The 13,417-nt window shown below is 58.1% G+C and overlaps 2 protein-coding genes across 2 annotated transcripts in view; one reads left to right on the top strand and one right to left on the bottom strand.

Annotated features, from left to right (window-relative positions):
- LOC308557598 (dual oxidase 2) overlaps window positions 1-13,417 on the top strand; it is a 34,956-nt gene that overhangs the window by 11,129 nt on the left and 10,410 nt on the right. The window contains exons 1-20 of the mRNA XM_081138182.1: window positions 3,757-3,846; window positions 4,471-4,547; window positions 4,830-4,919; window positions 5,120-5,284; window positions 5,807-5,994; window positions 6,158-6,359; window positions 6,507-6,673; window positions 7,064-7,124; window positions 7,271-7,367; window positions 7,810-7,900; window positions 8,181-8,283; window positions 8,833-8,996; window positions 9,538-9,713; window positions 9,925-10,043; window positions 10,406-10,543; window positions 10,760-10,873; window positions 11,051-11,253; window positions 11,536-11,721; window positions 12,593-12,818; window positions 12,898-12,991. Of these exons, the coding sequence (XP_080994308.1) occupies window positions 3,773-3,846; window positions 4,471-4,547; window positions 4,830-4,919; window positions 5,120-5,284; window positions 5,807-5,994; window positions 6,158-6,359; window positions 6,507-6,673; window positions 7,064-7,124; window positions 7,271-7,367; window positions 7,810-7,900; window positions 8,181-8,283; window positions 8,833-8,996; window positions 9,538-9,713; window positions 9,925-10,043; window positions 10,406-10,543; window positions 10,760-10,873; window positions 11,051-11,253; window positions 11,536-11,721; window positions 12,593-12,818; window positions 12,898-12,991 (2,735 nt within the window). The 5' untranslated portion in view covers window positions 3,757-3,772. Of the gene's footprint in view, window positions 3,847-4,470; window positions 4,548-4,829; window positions 4,920-5,119; window positions 5,285-5,806; window positions 5,995-6,157; window positions 6,360-6,506; window positions 6,674-7,063; window positions 7,125-7,270; window positions 7,368-7,809; window positions 7,901-8,180; window positions 8,284-8,832; window positions 8,997-9,537; window positions 9,714-9,924; window positions 10,044-10,405; window positions 10,544-10,759; window positions 10,874-11,050; window positions 11,254-11,535; window positions 11,722-12,592; window positions 12,819-12,897; window positions 12,992-13,417 lie in introns of the transcript that reaches the window.
- On the bottom strand, window positions 9-3,599 carry DUOXA2 (dual oxidase maturation factor 2). Its single transcript, XM_081134140.1, has 6 exons — window positions 3,178-3,599; window positions 2,179-2,236; window positions 1,762-1,896; window positions 1,300-1,513; window positions 696-910; window positions 9-407 (listed from the first exon to the last, which is right to left on the bottom strand). The coding sequence occupies exons 1-6, from the start codon at window positions 3,322-3,324 to the stop codon at window positions 214-216; spliced, it is 963 nt and encodes a 320-aa protein (XP_080990266.1). The 5' UTR covers window positions 3,325-3,599; the 3' UTR covers window positions 9-213.

Below are 13,417 nucleotides of genomic sequence, written 5' to 3'. Positions count from 1 at the left end.
ACGTTTTTAGAAAACAAAAGGGGAGAAATTTATTCACAGCTCATCGGGGGGAGTCTAGGGTGCACGGAGCACGCCTGAGGCAGCCCGCCTTTCTCTGGGCGCCCGCTGGCAGCGCAGCTCGCCTTACTGAGCTCTCCCGGCCCAGCTCTGGCGGGCACTGCTCCCGGCCCGAGGGGGGCCGAGGCGGAGTAGGAGTCCGAGGTCGAGTCCCTTTCACAGTTTAGTGCTGATCGTTGATTCCGAGACCCCGAGCTGCTTGTATAGTGGGTGGTTGAGGTTGAGAGGCGAGTCCCCTCTCGCTTGGTTACCGCAGTTCTTGTCGCTTCGGTCCAAGAAGATGCGAAGAGCCCTGGGCCGAGCGTAGTGGAGACCCACCACCGCCCCTCCCAGAAGGAGGCACAGGACGCCTGGGCGGCGCAGACGGAAGAGAAGGGGCGGTCAGGCTCCGGGACAGAACCCCGCCTGCCCCTTCATCTATTGGAGGCCACCCCTCACTCCCCCCCCACCCACACACAGAGAAGGACCTCTGATGTGGATTACACGACACGAGGAAGGGTTCGAGCGCCTGCCCCTATGAGCTATCGAGAGGGGCAGAACAGCAGCACAGGTGAACTCCCTTTGTAAACTGGGAGGCGCGCGCTCCGATGAATCCCGCCCCTAACCCCAGCCGCCCCGGCCCAGCGCCCGGTCCTCACCTGTGGCCAGCGTGACCCAAAAGGCGGCGCCGTAGTGACTGGTGAGCGCGGAGGAGCCGAGGTGGAGCGGGCAGAGCGGCGCGCTGGAGATGGAGACGAAGGCCAGCACAGAGAAGAGCGCGAAGGCGCCGGTGGCCAGGAGCGCCAGGCCCCCGTAGAGCGGGACCGGCATGGAGAGCAGCACGTTGGAGAGGAGCCAGAGGCAGAACGCCACCCTGCGGGGACAGCGCCGCGCCCTGAGCCGGCTCCTCCCGGTCCGCCCCGGCTCCCGCAGCCTCGCGTCCTCCGCGTCCCTACCCCAGAACGCAAGCCCGCGGTCGGGTGGCTGAAGTGCGGCGGGAACCCGCAAAGGGTGTAGCTGGATCCCAGGTGTCTCCGGGATTCCGCCGGTCTGTGCGGACCTCATGGCCTCTGACCCGAGGGGCGGCCATACTCGCCCGAGTGTATCGGGCTGTAACCGCAGCTTACGTTCACTCACGCGCACACACACCCGCGCGCGCACACGCGCGCACACACACACACACACACACACACACACGCTCGCGCACACGCGCGCACACACACACACGCTCGCGCGCACGCGGTGCCTTCCCGCAGCGCTCACCACAGCATGGCCGAAGCGTAGTGCCCCGCGATGCGGTACTGGCGGTAGAGTCCGCAAGGGCTGCTCGGCGTGAACTTCTCCGCCAAGTAGAGGACTGGATCCGGCAGCCCCCGCTCCAGCGCCTCCCTGTACTCCTCCGCGTAGTCCTCGCCCAGACGCCACGTGAACTGCTCGTTGTAGTCGATAGTCTCGTTCAGCTGCTGCACTGGGGTCCCTGCGGAGGGCGGCGGGGTCATGGGGCTGCGCACAGCCGGGGATCCCGCAACGAAGTGGATTCCGATAGTAAAACGGAGGCGCGAGAGAAATGGCTTTACTCGGCAGTGGTTGGGGAAAATACAAATTCAGGAGGACCAAAGGCTCTCTGGCTCTGCGAGATCTGAGAGGGCCTGCGGTTGCCCCTGCCACACTCCCCCCACCATGAGCCTGCTCGTCCCAGAAGTTCCCTTCGCCCAGTCCCCTCACCTGTGAGTGTAATATTAACTCCCTCCAGGCCCACGTGCAGACCTACGAAGGCTCCGACACGGGCTGCGCTGAAGGCCTTGTAGGAGGTGTTGGTGTTCACGCTACCCACTGACCATTCTGCGCTGAAGTTCACCGCTGTGAGGAGAGGCACACGGTGGGGGGTGGTTAGGGAAAAAATGGGGGAGATGGAATTGGGAGAGTGGTGACCGAGGGTGGGACACTGTAGAGAGATGGGGATGGAGGTCTAGGGGTCCTATATGGTATACATGGTAAGGGCAGAAGAGTGGGCACCAGAAAGAGATGGAGAATGGAGAGTGAGAGGGAGACCAACCCCAGTTCTCCATTTCCCCAGGTGCCCTCTGCCAGCACCCTTCCTCACCCCAGGTCCTCTCCCCATCTGATGAACCACACACTCACCCACGATTTCTGTGCCTATGAACAGACTGAGGAGAACTCTCACCAACCAGAACCAGCGCTGCAGGAACAGGCAACAGGTCAGGCCTGGGTACTGTTCAACCAGAGTCCCCAAGACCTCCCTCGACCCCATGCCACCTGGATATTTAGTGCTCCTTCTGAGTCATTGGCATTTCTGATGTTTTCTGACCATGTACTTGTGCCCCACCAACCCCATTTCCCAGTCCAGCTTGCAATGAGGCTGTCTCTCTCTGCCTGGTGCTCTCACAACCTTCACTGCCCCCAGGTATCTGGCTCCTGGTTCTGGCTCTGCCTCCTGCTCAGGTCACTGCTATGGTAAGCTCAGTGAGTCCAGAAGTGCTAGGCAGGCAGGAGTCACCTCCCCCAAGAGAAGGAGGCCCTGAGTTTGGTGGCCAAGTAGTGGAGGTGGGAACACAGCCCCTCAGATATTCCTAGGTGCATCGGTTTCCCAGGAAACCAACACAGGTCAAGACTCAGGGAGGCTAGGTCCTCTTAGACTTTAAAAACTTGAATCCTGTGCCAAAGTGGCTGAATCTTTAAGATGGGGGCATCCATATACCTGTGTCTCCACTCATCGCACAAGTGACCCGCAGCCGTCTGAGCTGCTTGTTTCTGTCCTCTTGGCCCAGAGTGGGGATGGGAATGGAGCTGAAGTATGGGGAGAGGAGGGAGGCACCACAGCGCCTGAAGACTAGAATGCTTGTGGGCCCCAGCACTACTGGACCAGGTGGGTACCTACTCTTTACAGCAGCCTCCTGAATGATCCAGCTGGGTCAGTCTCTAGGGTGTCTTGAACCCGACCTCTCCCCGTCCTGGGGAAGGGGTGCTTGCTGCACTAGACTTCTGGGTCTACTCCACCTATGCGGGTTGGACTATTCAGTGGAGGTCCCTGCTGCAGTCTTAACCTGTCCCGGGTCCTCCAGGGACAAGCTGTCCATGACGTCTTCCATCCCCAGGCCGCAGCTTCTAGCACCCCCTTACCGAGTGGCCACGGATCCCAGGCAAGATGAGCAAGAAGCTGGCAGCCAGCGACAAGAACACCACAATGACGATGAGCAGCGGGACGCTGAAGCCCGCGGCTCGCCGGGACTGGGGGTAGAAAGGCAGCTCGCCGTCCCAGAGAGTCATGCTGAAAGGCGGCCGAGCCGGGAGCTGCGCCTGCGGGAGCCGCGAGAGCGCGTCCGTGGCGTGGGAGCCTGGGTCCCACGTCTCCTTTCCCCGCCCCTAGCGTGCTAGGCTTGACCCAAAGCGTCGGTCAAGTCCGAGCCCCCAGGCTCCCCTCTAAGGAAGCGCCACGGCTGGCTGCCCTCAAGCGCCCTGGGTTGGCCGGGGAGGAGTCGGGGAGGCGGGAGAACGCAACTATTCCTTACGGTTACCTTCCTCAGCGGGTTCGCTCTGCGTTTGAAAGTCACTCCCGCCCCGGGCCCCTTTTATAACTGCGTGGGCAGCGTGCCAAGCTGTGGTCACGGCTTGGCTACGGGGTCTTTCCCGGAAGAGATTATGCAAATGAGAGGCGGCGGTCGCTATGCAAATGAGAGGAGACTTGCTTCCTCCGTAGGGAGCGAGCCAAGTTCATATGGTCACGACTGTCACTGGTCCAGCCAGAGTGGACACCTGCGCAACGGGCGTCAGAGGACGCAGAGTAGTAGGGTGAGAGTGCTACAGGGAGGCGAAGCTGGGGAGTGGGGGTGGGAGTGGGGGGTGGAGGGGGGAGGCAGAGCAAAAGAGCAAAGATTCCAAGAGGAAAGAAGACTTCTGATTCCGACGGGGGCCCTAAACCAGAGGGGGGGACCCGGGCTTGGAGCCTGATCTTCCCATCCCTCCTGTCCTGGCACAGACATTCATTTCGGAGTATGAGGGGCTGCACGTCCGGGCCCTCAGTTTACCAGCTTATGACCCGCTTTCTCTCCCCTGTTTTTTCTAGGAGAAGCAGTTCTTGGGGCTGGGGTAAGGGGGTTGGGAGAGGGGATTCGAGGTTTTGGGCGGGCAGGAGGTAAAGTCCTGCCCCGGACAGACATGCCCCAGGAGATTTGTGCCCGGTGGGTTTCTGTGGTCGGGGTTAGAGAGTGGGGACCAGCGTCAGTGCCTATAGGGCTGCCAGGTGCCCCCAAAAGAGCGGCATGCAGGTGCGGCTGGGGGTTTTTGGTAGTGCTTCTAAAAGCTTCGCTCCGGAGGTGGAAACAGCTGGCGCCTCCTCCGCCAGTGCCGGCAGCAGGCGTTGGGGACGCCAAATTTTTATCCCTCGCTTACCACCTCCTATTGCCCGGGCTGCAGGCTCAACATGCTCGGCGCAAGACCAGAGGCAGTGGTGTTCCTGGGAGCTCTACTGACTGGGTCGCTAATTCCAGCAGGTAAGCATCAGGTGCCCTTCGGGATGGCACTCAGTACCCCCTGGGGATGAGGGAAGGGAGGGTTGCAGTCCAGCGGCTCCCTGAGGCTGGAAGATCCGGTCAGATCGCCGCGCGGCTCAGAGGGATGGGAAACGTCCCAGGGCATCCTTCACGCTGCGCAGGTAAAGCCGCTTGGGTGGGTTTGGGGACTCTCGGCGAGCGCTAGAAGCACAGGCTGAGGTCGTCGGGTAACGGGGCGTCGCTGGGAGGCTAGCACTGAGGGGACTGTTCTCTGACCCGCAGGCGGCCAGGACACACTCCCACTGTCCTGGGAAGTGCAGCGCTATGACGGCTGGTTCAACAACCTGAGGCACCACGAGCGCGGCGCTGCAGGTGCGTCCAGGCGCGGAGAACAGGGGCGAGCGCGCCGTCAGCCTCCCGCCTGCCTGCGCAGCGAACGCCTAGGCATTCCTGGGGCCAGGAGATTAGGGAGAGGGGTGTCGTCACTGGTGAGAGAAGAGCAGAGCAAGGTTCGCGGGCTTGTTGGGGACCGAATGCTCTAACACAGACCGTCTCCCTCCTGCTTCCCGCAGGCTGCCGATTGCAACGCCTAGTACCAGCCAATTACGCGGACGGCGTGTATCAAGCTCTGGGAGAGCCGCTGCTGCCCAACCCGCGCCAGCTCAGCCTCGCTGCCACGCGGGGCAGCCCAGGACTGGCATCCCGCCGCAACCGCACGGTGCTGGGGGTCTTCTTTGGTGAGAGCAATGTGGGAACACACGGGGGTTGGCCCACTGAAGCCCCTCTGCAAGTCCACAGGAGACAGATCTGAGACCCCAGCCACCACCTCCCCCACTAAGCAGCACTCCAGCCTGTTTTCATCTCAGAGGGTTCTGGGGTTTTGATTCAGGAATCTTTGCTCCCTAAATTTTCTTTTACCTCTTACTCCAAATCCAGGAGTGCCACTTGACCCCCTTACAGCTCTTAGGAGCTGAGTCCCTGCCACGTCTCCTCTGGATATGATTATACTTTCTCCCTCCCCCCCCCCCAAAAAAAAAGAGGAAAGGGAGGTGGAAGGATCTATTAGGAGGAGATGGGGACTGGCTGCGGGGGGAGGCGGCACTTATATTAATTATATTGATTCTCACAACAACTTTGCAGATTAGATAAAAGCCGCAGAGCCTGAGGCAGAGCTTGCACAAGAACGTCTGTCTTTGGGCTCTTGAGAAACTTGGCCGTGACGAGTGGCCATTCTCACCAGTTCGCACCCCTCCCCGCAGGCTACCACGTGCTCTCGGACCTGGTCAGCGTGGAGAGGCCTGGCTGCCCCGCCGAGTTCCTCAACATCCGCATCCCGCCCGGGGACCCCGTGTTCGACCCCCAACGGCGCGGGGACGTGGTGCTGCCCTTCCAGAGGAGCCGCTGGGACCCCAAGACCGGACAGAGCCCCAGCAACCCCCGGGACCTGGTGAGACTAGGCGGACTGCGGGGCAGGGGCCGGGTCCGAGGGAGGTGGGGCTCGGGGTCAGGGGTGGAGACGTTCCCACCCCACCCACAGGCCGCCGCCAGGCCCCGCGCCCCCATACCCGCCTCCACTACCCGACCCCTGCTCGCCTGTCCCCTGCCCGCAGACCAACGAGGTGACCGGCTGGCTGGACGGCAGCGCCATCTATGGCTCCTCTCACTCCTGGAGCGACGCACTGCGGAGCTTCTCGGGGGGCCAGCTGGCGTCCGGGCCCGACCCCGCCTTCCCCCGGGACACGCAGGTCCCCCTGCTCATGTGGACCGCGCCCGACCCCGCCACGGAACAGCGTGGGCCTCGGGGGCTGTACGGTGAGGCCACGGGGCGCGGCGGGGGGGGGGGGGGGGGGCGGAGCGTCCAGGGCGGGTTGGGGGGCGGGCTGGGGCGGCCAGGTGGCGCTCCCCTGGGTCACAGCGCCGCTCCTGTCGTCCCCTGTGACCCCGCTGGGTCGGACGCAGCCTTCGGGGCAGAGCGAGGGAACCGCGAGCCCTTCCTGCAGGCGCTGGGCCTGCTCTGGTTCCGCTACCACAACCTGTGGGCGCAGAGGCTGGCCCGCGAGCACCCGCACTGGGGCGACGAGGAGCTGTTCCAGCACGCGCGCAAGAGGGTCATCGCCACTTACCAGGTCGGGGCACGGCCCTCCCCACCCCACCCTCACGCCCTGGTCCCCGGGAGACTCTGCCCCCTGCAGAGCCCTCCATCCTTGGGCACGCGCCACCCAGAAACACCCTCTACTGGGAGTCCAGCCCTCCCGGAGAGCTGAGGTCTGGGAACAGACCCTGAAATTATAAGGAGGCAAAGTGCGGCTCACACAAGAGGCTTAGCTGCACCCGCACCCCCGAAACCCCTTGTTCCTTGGGAGGACAGGCCTCAGCACCTCTCCTGTTCGAATTGTCTTTCCCATGGCTGCCCGTGCCTGGTGGCCCTCCCCCACTTAAGCTTTCCTTGGGCTCAGATCCCTCGTGGCCTGGCAGCTGGAGCACTCACCTCCCCTTTCCTCTTTCTTGACCCTCAGAACATTGCTCTGTATGAGTGGCTGCCCAGCTTCTTGCAGAAAACACCCCCAGAATATACAGGTGAGGGCATCATGGGGTAGCACCTGGGCTGAGGGGAAGTCGTGGTTAGGACCCATAAGGGGAAGAAGACAGGTGGGTGCAGGTTATAGGGGGTGGGGGGCGTGGGGGTTAAGGATCTAATTTCTGCTCTTACTCCCATGGGGCAGGGTACCGCCCTTTCCTGGACCCCAGCATCTCTCCAGAGTTCCTGGTGGCCTCTGAGCAGTTCTTTTCCACCATGGTACCCCCTGGCGTCTACATGAGGTGAGGGAGGGGCCGGTGGTGGGAAAGAAGGCACAGCACTGACAGAGGTGGTGAATCAGAGGGCCTGGGATCCCAGAGCCTTTTATATACCTCCACAGTATCATGGGGAAAGCAGAATTTGGGGTCTTGAAACAGGACCCTGGGATAGGAGGTTCAGTCTTAACAGGGAAATCTCCCCAGCTCCTCCTAATGGCTGAACTTCAGTTGTTGGGAGTAGGATTTATCCAGCAGCTGAGTAACCCTCTTCCCTCCTTCCCTTCCCATCCTGTGTGGACAAAGAGCAACTTCTACCTTCAATCCACATACACTGCCAGATCTCTTCAAGGAAGTTCAGAGGCCATCCCTCAGACCTGGCCAACCCCCTCTGAGTCCCTCACCTCCCTCAACCCCATCTCAGCTTCTTCCTGGATTCCCTTACCACATTTTTGATTCCTCATTTTAGAAATGCCAGCTGTTATTTTCAGAAGATCACAATCAAGGATTTTGGCAGCTCCCCAGCCCTCAGAGTCTGCAACAGCTACTGGATTCGGGAGGTCAGCGTGGGGTCAGGGTCAAGGGAAGGTGGCTCAAGGTCAGTCTCATTACACAGGCTGGGGAAAGCAACAATTCCAGTCCTTGGGTGTTGCTGCTCCAGGGTGGTGGGAGATGAAGGATAGAGTGATCAGAAAATTATCTGGGGACAACAGCTCAAGAGTCTGGGACTGGCCAAGGGACCTTTGTCCTGAGGTACTGCAGTGGTCCAAGGTGAGAGAGGCTGGGCTTTGGGAAGGAACTTGAAAGCCTACCTTGACTGGGTGTGTTGTTTACTTCCAGAACCCCTACCTGAACAGCGCCCAAGCAGTGAATCATCTGCTGCTGGGAATGGCCTCCCAGATTTCAGAGCTGGAGGACAGGATAGTGGTTGAAGATCTGAGGGGTGAGCTCTGGAGCCAGAAGGGATGGGGGCCCAGAGGCTGGGCAGCCTGGGGGCTCTTTCGAGTTAATCAGCAGGCAGACCTATGGGTACCTATAGTGCAGGAACAGATACACGCACTGCAAATAGCCATTAGAAGAAAATAAGCTTTGAAAATTTCCCCTCAACTTACAGTTTACTGTTGTTTTCATTCTAAATATGTCTGAGTATGCGGGGAAGGGGCGGCACCACAATCTCTTTGGTGCTTAGATCTCTAAAGGTTTTCATTCAGCCCTGTCTTGAGGTTAAGGAGGTAAAGGCCAGGGAATTTTCTGCTTGGTAACTAAAACAGTCTTGAGTCTTAGGGGAAGAGTCTTGCCAGAAAAATTGCCCATGATCACACATGGCGACATTGACTCCACATCAAGGCCAGGTTGATATGGATATGGGTCACATGTAGACAAGTGCTGGGGGAGGGGGGGCAGTAGTTAGTGTCAAGAGCCCAATTCGAGGCTATTGGGCAAGGAAGGTTGAGGCGAATGAGCTTCTAGTCTAGTCCTCTCCCCTCCTTAGATTATTGGCCTGGCTCTGGCAAGTTCACCCGCACAGACTACGTGGCCAGCAGCATCCAACGTGGCCGGGATATGGGGCTGCCCAGCTATAGCCAAGCTCTTCTAGCCTTGGGGTTAGAGATCCCGAAGAACTGGAGTCACCTCAACCCCGATGTGGACCCCCAGGTCAGGAGTAGTAATGATAATAATAGCAACTAAAGCCTTACTGTTCCAGGTCCTTTACACATGTAATTTATCTAATCTATGTCGGGAATGTCGTAGGGTAGATACTACCATTATCCCCATTTTATCAATGACATAGTTGTGAAGCCAGTCTTAGAGGCAGGATTTAAATTCGGCCACCTGATTCCAGAGGATGTTCCTCACCACTACATTGCCCTATTCCTGCAGGGTTCCTCCCCATGAGTTGGGTGACTCTGAAGCTGCTAATCATTGGGGCTGGGCAGTCTGGGTAGCGATGGTCACAAGATATGGTCCTTAGGCATCTGACAGTGGTCTTACCATGGGCAGGGACACACTCATCCTCCCACAAGATTAGCCACCAACCAAGGAGGCTGCCTAGGAAGAGGAGAGTTCCTCAGGCCTGAGCAGCAAGCCAAGTAGCAGATGGGGTCTTGTGTTTGAGGGGAGGGGCAAGAGTCGCTGCCCTCCCCAACACACAGACACACACGTGTATACACACTCCTCACCTCCTATGGTGCCCCAGGTGCTGGAGGCCACAGCTGCCCTGTACAACCAGGACCTGTCCCTGCTGGAGCTGCTCCCTGGGGGGCTTCTGGAAAGCCATGGGGACCCTGGACCCCTCTTCAGTGCCATAGTCCTTGACCAGTTTGTGAGGCTGCGGGATGGTGACCGTTACTGGTTTGAGAACACCAGGAATGGGTAAGGCCTGCCTGGGCTCCCACCTCAGACTCCACCTTGGCCTGGGCCCAGACCCCCTGCCTGTAAACAGCACCCATGGGCCCTTGATTCCCAGCTGGCTCTGCCCCGTCCTCAGCCCCTCTGGGTCTCTCCTCACTTGGATCCCTGGAACTGAGGTTGCTGGAGGGCTGCAGCTCCTTATTCCAACAATTCTTGACTTTCTCCAACTTAGGCTGTTCTCCAGGGAGGAAATTGCAGAAATCAGAAACACCACTCTGCGGGATGTGCTGGTGGCTGTCACCAATGTGGACCCCAGTACCCTGCAGCCCAATGTCTTTATCTGGCATGAAGGTGGGTGGCCTGTGAGAACACAAGCGATGACTACTGGAGAAAGGACCAAGGTTTGGGGGATCACTTGGTGCTATCCAGGGAGCCAGGCGCCAGGCAGAGCCTTCTGTGTCAGTCTGGAAGGCCTACATTAGGCCATCTCCTCCACTAGGGATTGGACTAGTTTGCAGGCTGCACCCAGTGGTCAACCTGCAGTGAGTGCTGAGAGGTGGGATATGCAAGGGGACTTTTTGAGGGGAGCATGTTCCAGGGAGGTGAGCCTGGGAGAGGGGAGGGTACCTGGTTCTTAACAGGAGAGAGAGAAGGATGACTGGCCAAGAAGTGGGATCCTTAGGCTTTGAGATATTTTGTGCTCTCTCCCTCAGGTGCACCATGCCCGCAGCCCCAGCAGATCACAACTGTTGGTTTGCCATCCTGTGTGCGCATGACCGTGTTTGACTACTTTAAGGGCAGTGGTCCTGGTTTTGGTATCACCATTGTGGCTCTCTGCTGTCTTCCACTAGGTGCGCCCTTCACCCAGCCGCCCACCTCTCTTCTCTCGTCTCCCTGCTTCCCACAGACTGTCCCTGCCCCTCATTACCTACTGGCTTGCAGGGCTAGTTTCTTGGTACAGTTGAAGTCAGGCACAGTGGGTGTTGGGAAGGGAGGGGTGGCAGCCAGGCCTCAGTAAAATTTCAGGTGAGGAGCTCCCCTACCCACTGTCTCCTGATCCCTTTCAGTGAGTCTGCTTATCTCTGGGGTGGTGGCCCATTTCCGGAGCCGAGAACGCAAGAAGTTACAAAAGAAAAACAAAGAGAGTATGAAGAAGGAGGCAGCCAAAGTCGGTGTTCCAGGTAGGTTGGGGCTGAGGGGAAAGGAGAGGGGGGCCCTGGAAGAAAGAACCGGGCTCCAGATGTGGGGAGAAAGCCTGGCTTGGGGATGCCTGCTCAGACCAGTAGAACGGAATGGGCCTGAGGGCAGGGGCCTGAGGACCTCTGCTGAACTGCGCTGCCCAATCATCTCCTCCACAGCAATGGAGTGGCCAGGCCCTAGAGAGGGGAGCTACCCCATCACCATTCAGCTGCTGCCAGACAGGTGTCTCCAGATTCTGGATGGGCATCTCTCTGTGCTCCGCACCATCCAGCTGCAGCCCCTGCAGCAGGTCAACCTCATTCTGTCCAGCAACCGCAGACGTCGCACCCTGCTGCTCAAGATCCCCAAGGAGTATGACCTGGTATGGCCCATCCTGCCTCCCCTCTCACAGCGAGTCCTCTCAGGTCCCCCTCCTCTTAGCTACAGAGCTCACCTGTGAAGGCTGATGCTGGGAGAGGCACTCCTTTCAGAGGTCCCCAGACTCAACCTGACCCTCCTTCTGACCCTCTTGGGCCACTCAGCTGTCCCCAACCTGGACAGATAGGGGCAGCTTTTTTCTCCTTCCCCCAACCTAAGGGCCTTTGAGGGAGGCCGAATCAGAAGCTTGAGCTCTGAGCATTGGCTCAGCCTTCCTCCCACCCAGGTGCTGCTGTTTAACTCTGAGGAGGAGCGAAACACCTTTGTGCAGCAGCTGCGAGACTTCTGTGTGCGCTGGAATCTCAGCCTCCCCACAGCTGAGATGGGCGAGAATGAGCTGTTCAGGAAGGCTGTGACCAAGCAGCAGCGGGGACGCATCCTGGAGATCTTCTTCAGGCACCTTTTTGCCCAGGTGCCATGGCTGTGCTTTTTGAAGATAGAACCAACCCAGGAGCTGGAGGGAACCTTGGCTTGACAGGACGCTTTGTGGGGTGAACTAAGCTTCTGCTCTGTGGGCTGGAGACAGCCTTGTTTGAATCCTAGTCTGCCACTCACTATCTGTGTGACCTTAGGCAAATTGCATCATCTTGCTCTGGATTTTAGCTCCCTCATCACTGTTCTATGTAGTGTTTAGTCCAAATGCTTGCTACAGCAGGTCTTCTAATAACATAACATCGATGAGATGACATAGAACTTAACTCAAGCTTATATCAGCGAGCATATGGTAAAACTGGTTTCATTATACCTCATTTTGCTGAAAGTCACAGAACCTATTGACAGCATTAAGTGAGGACTTAACTGGACATTGTAGGCATTTAACAAATGGTTGTTGCATGTATATGACTTTTAAAATCTTTGCATAATGTGCAGAGACCACATCAGGCACATGGCAGCCTGTCTGAATTGGAAAGAGAACATACCCCTAGCCTCTTCCTGCCTGTCCACCCCTGTCTACTACACCTCTGTCCCCAGTATAGGCTCTCTCACTTAACATTCCCAAACTTTGCTCCTCCCGCTCCCACCCTCTGCCCCCAGCACTGTTCCCACTGTATAAAGTTCCTGAATCTTGGGTCCAGGGAGAAAATGGGCTGAATGCTAGAGATTCAAGTCACCCCCTCTAAGAGAGCAGAGGTCCAAATCAGAAGTATATCTGAGGACCAGGAGTAGACCCTGGGGCTTACCTTTTCTGAGTTGGACTTTGGAGAGATGTCAAGGGTCACTTTACTGGGTCCAGCCAGGCCTCACTTTCTTTTCTCCCTCCTTCTACTGCTGCCCGGGTGCAGGTGCTGGACATCAACCAGGCAGATGCAGGAGCCATGCCCCTGGACTCATCACAGAAGGTGCGAGAGGCCCTGACGTGTGAGCTGAGTAGGGCTGAGTTTGCTGAGTCCCTTGGCCTCAAGCCCCAGGACATGTTTGTGGAGTACATGTTCTCTCTGGCTGACAAAGATGGCAATGGCTACCTGTCCTTCCGGGAGTTCCTGGACATCCTTGTGGTCTTTATGAAAGGTAGGGAGATGGTGGGCCATCCCAGGAGCCAGGGGTCTTTCAGTAGAGAGGTGACCTGAATTCCCCTTTCTCTTCCCAGGCTCCCCAGAGGACAAGTCCCGCTTGATGTTCAATATGTACGACCTTGATGGAAATGGCTTTCTCTCCAAGGAGGAATTCTTCACCATGATGCGGTAGGAGCTGGGCCCTTCCAGTCCTGAGACTTTCTGATGTTTTTAACAGGAAAACAAGTCAGGTCAGAGGAGGGTAGGTGAGGAGGCAGTCTGCACTGAGAGATGACCCTCAGTGCATCCTAGCCTCTCACAGCAGCCAGCTTCAAACGTTTACCTGGCCAGGCCCCTGTCTCCAGGAGGGTCAATACCAGCCAGAAAATCCCCCCCTCCCTAATTAAAACAACAACAAAACCACAACCAACACCAATATGACCACTAACAAAAGTCCACTAACCCCTTCCAGATGCCTTTGGATTTTTGTGACGTCTACAGCATGCCTAACACTGCTCTACACAGTGAAATCCTGGACGGATGGAGGACCAATGGCCTTGGTCACTCTTCCAATATTAATCACGGTGATAGGCAGGAGAAACACGGAAAGTTTTC

This window comes from Miniopterus schreibersii (assembly GCF_964146895.1).
Source record: "Miniopterus schreibersii genome assembly, chromosome: 1".
Taxonomy (NCBI): Eukaryota; Metazoa; Chordata; class Mammalia; order Chiroptera; family Miniopteridae; genus Miniopterus; species Miniopterus schreibersii.
Note: the sequence above shows the minus strand (reverse complement) of the source record. Positions and strands in the feature narration are given on the sequence as shown.

Excerpts from the sequence above, each read along its gene's own strand:
- DUOXA2 (XM_081134140.1), bottom strand. The coding sequence starts at position 3,324 with ATGACTCTCTGGGACGGCGAGCTGCCTTTCTACCCCCAGTCCCGGCGA. Across the intron at positions 2,237-3,177 it reads CTGGGATCCGTGGCCACTCG|CGCTGGTTCTGGTTGGTGAG; the intron begins GTAAGGGGGTGC and ends CTGTTCCTGCAG. Across the intron at positions 1,514-1,761 it reads AGTTAATATTACACTCACAG|GGACCCCAGTGCAGCAGCTG; the intron begins GTGAGGGGACTG and ends CGCCCTCCGCAG.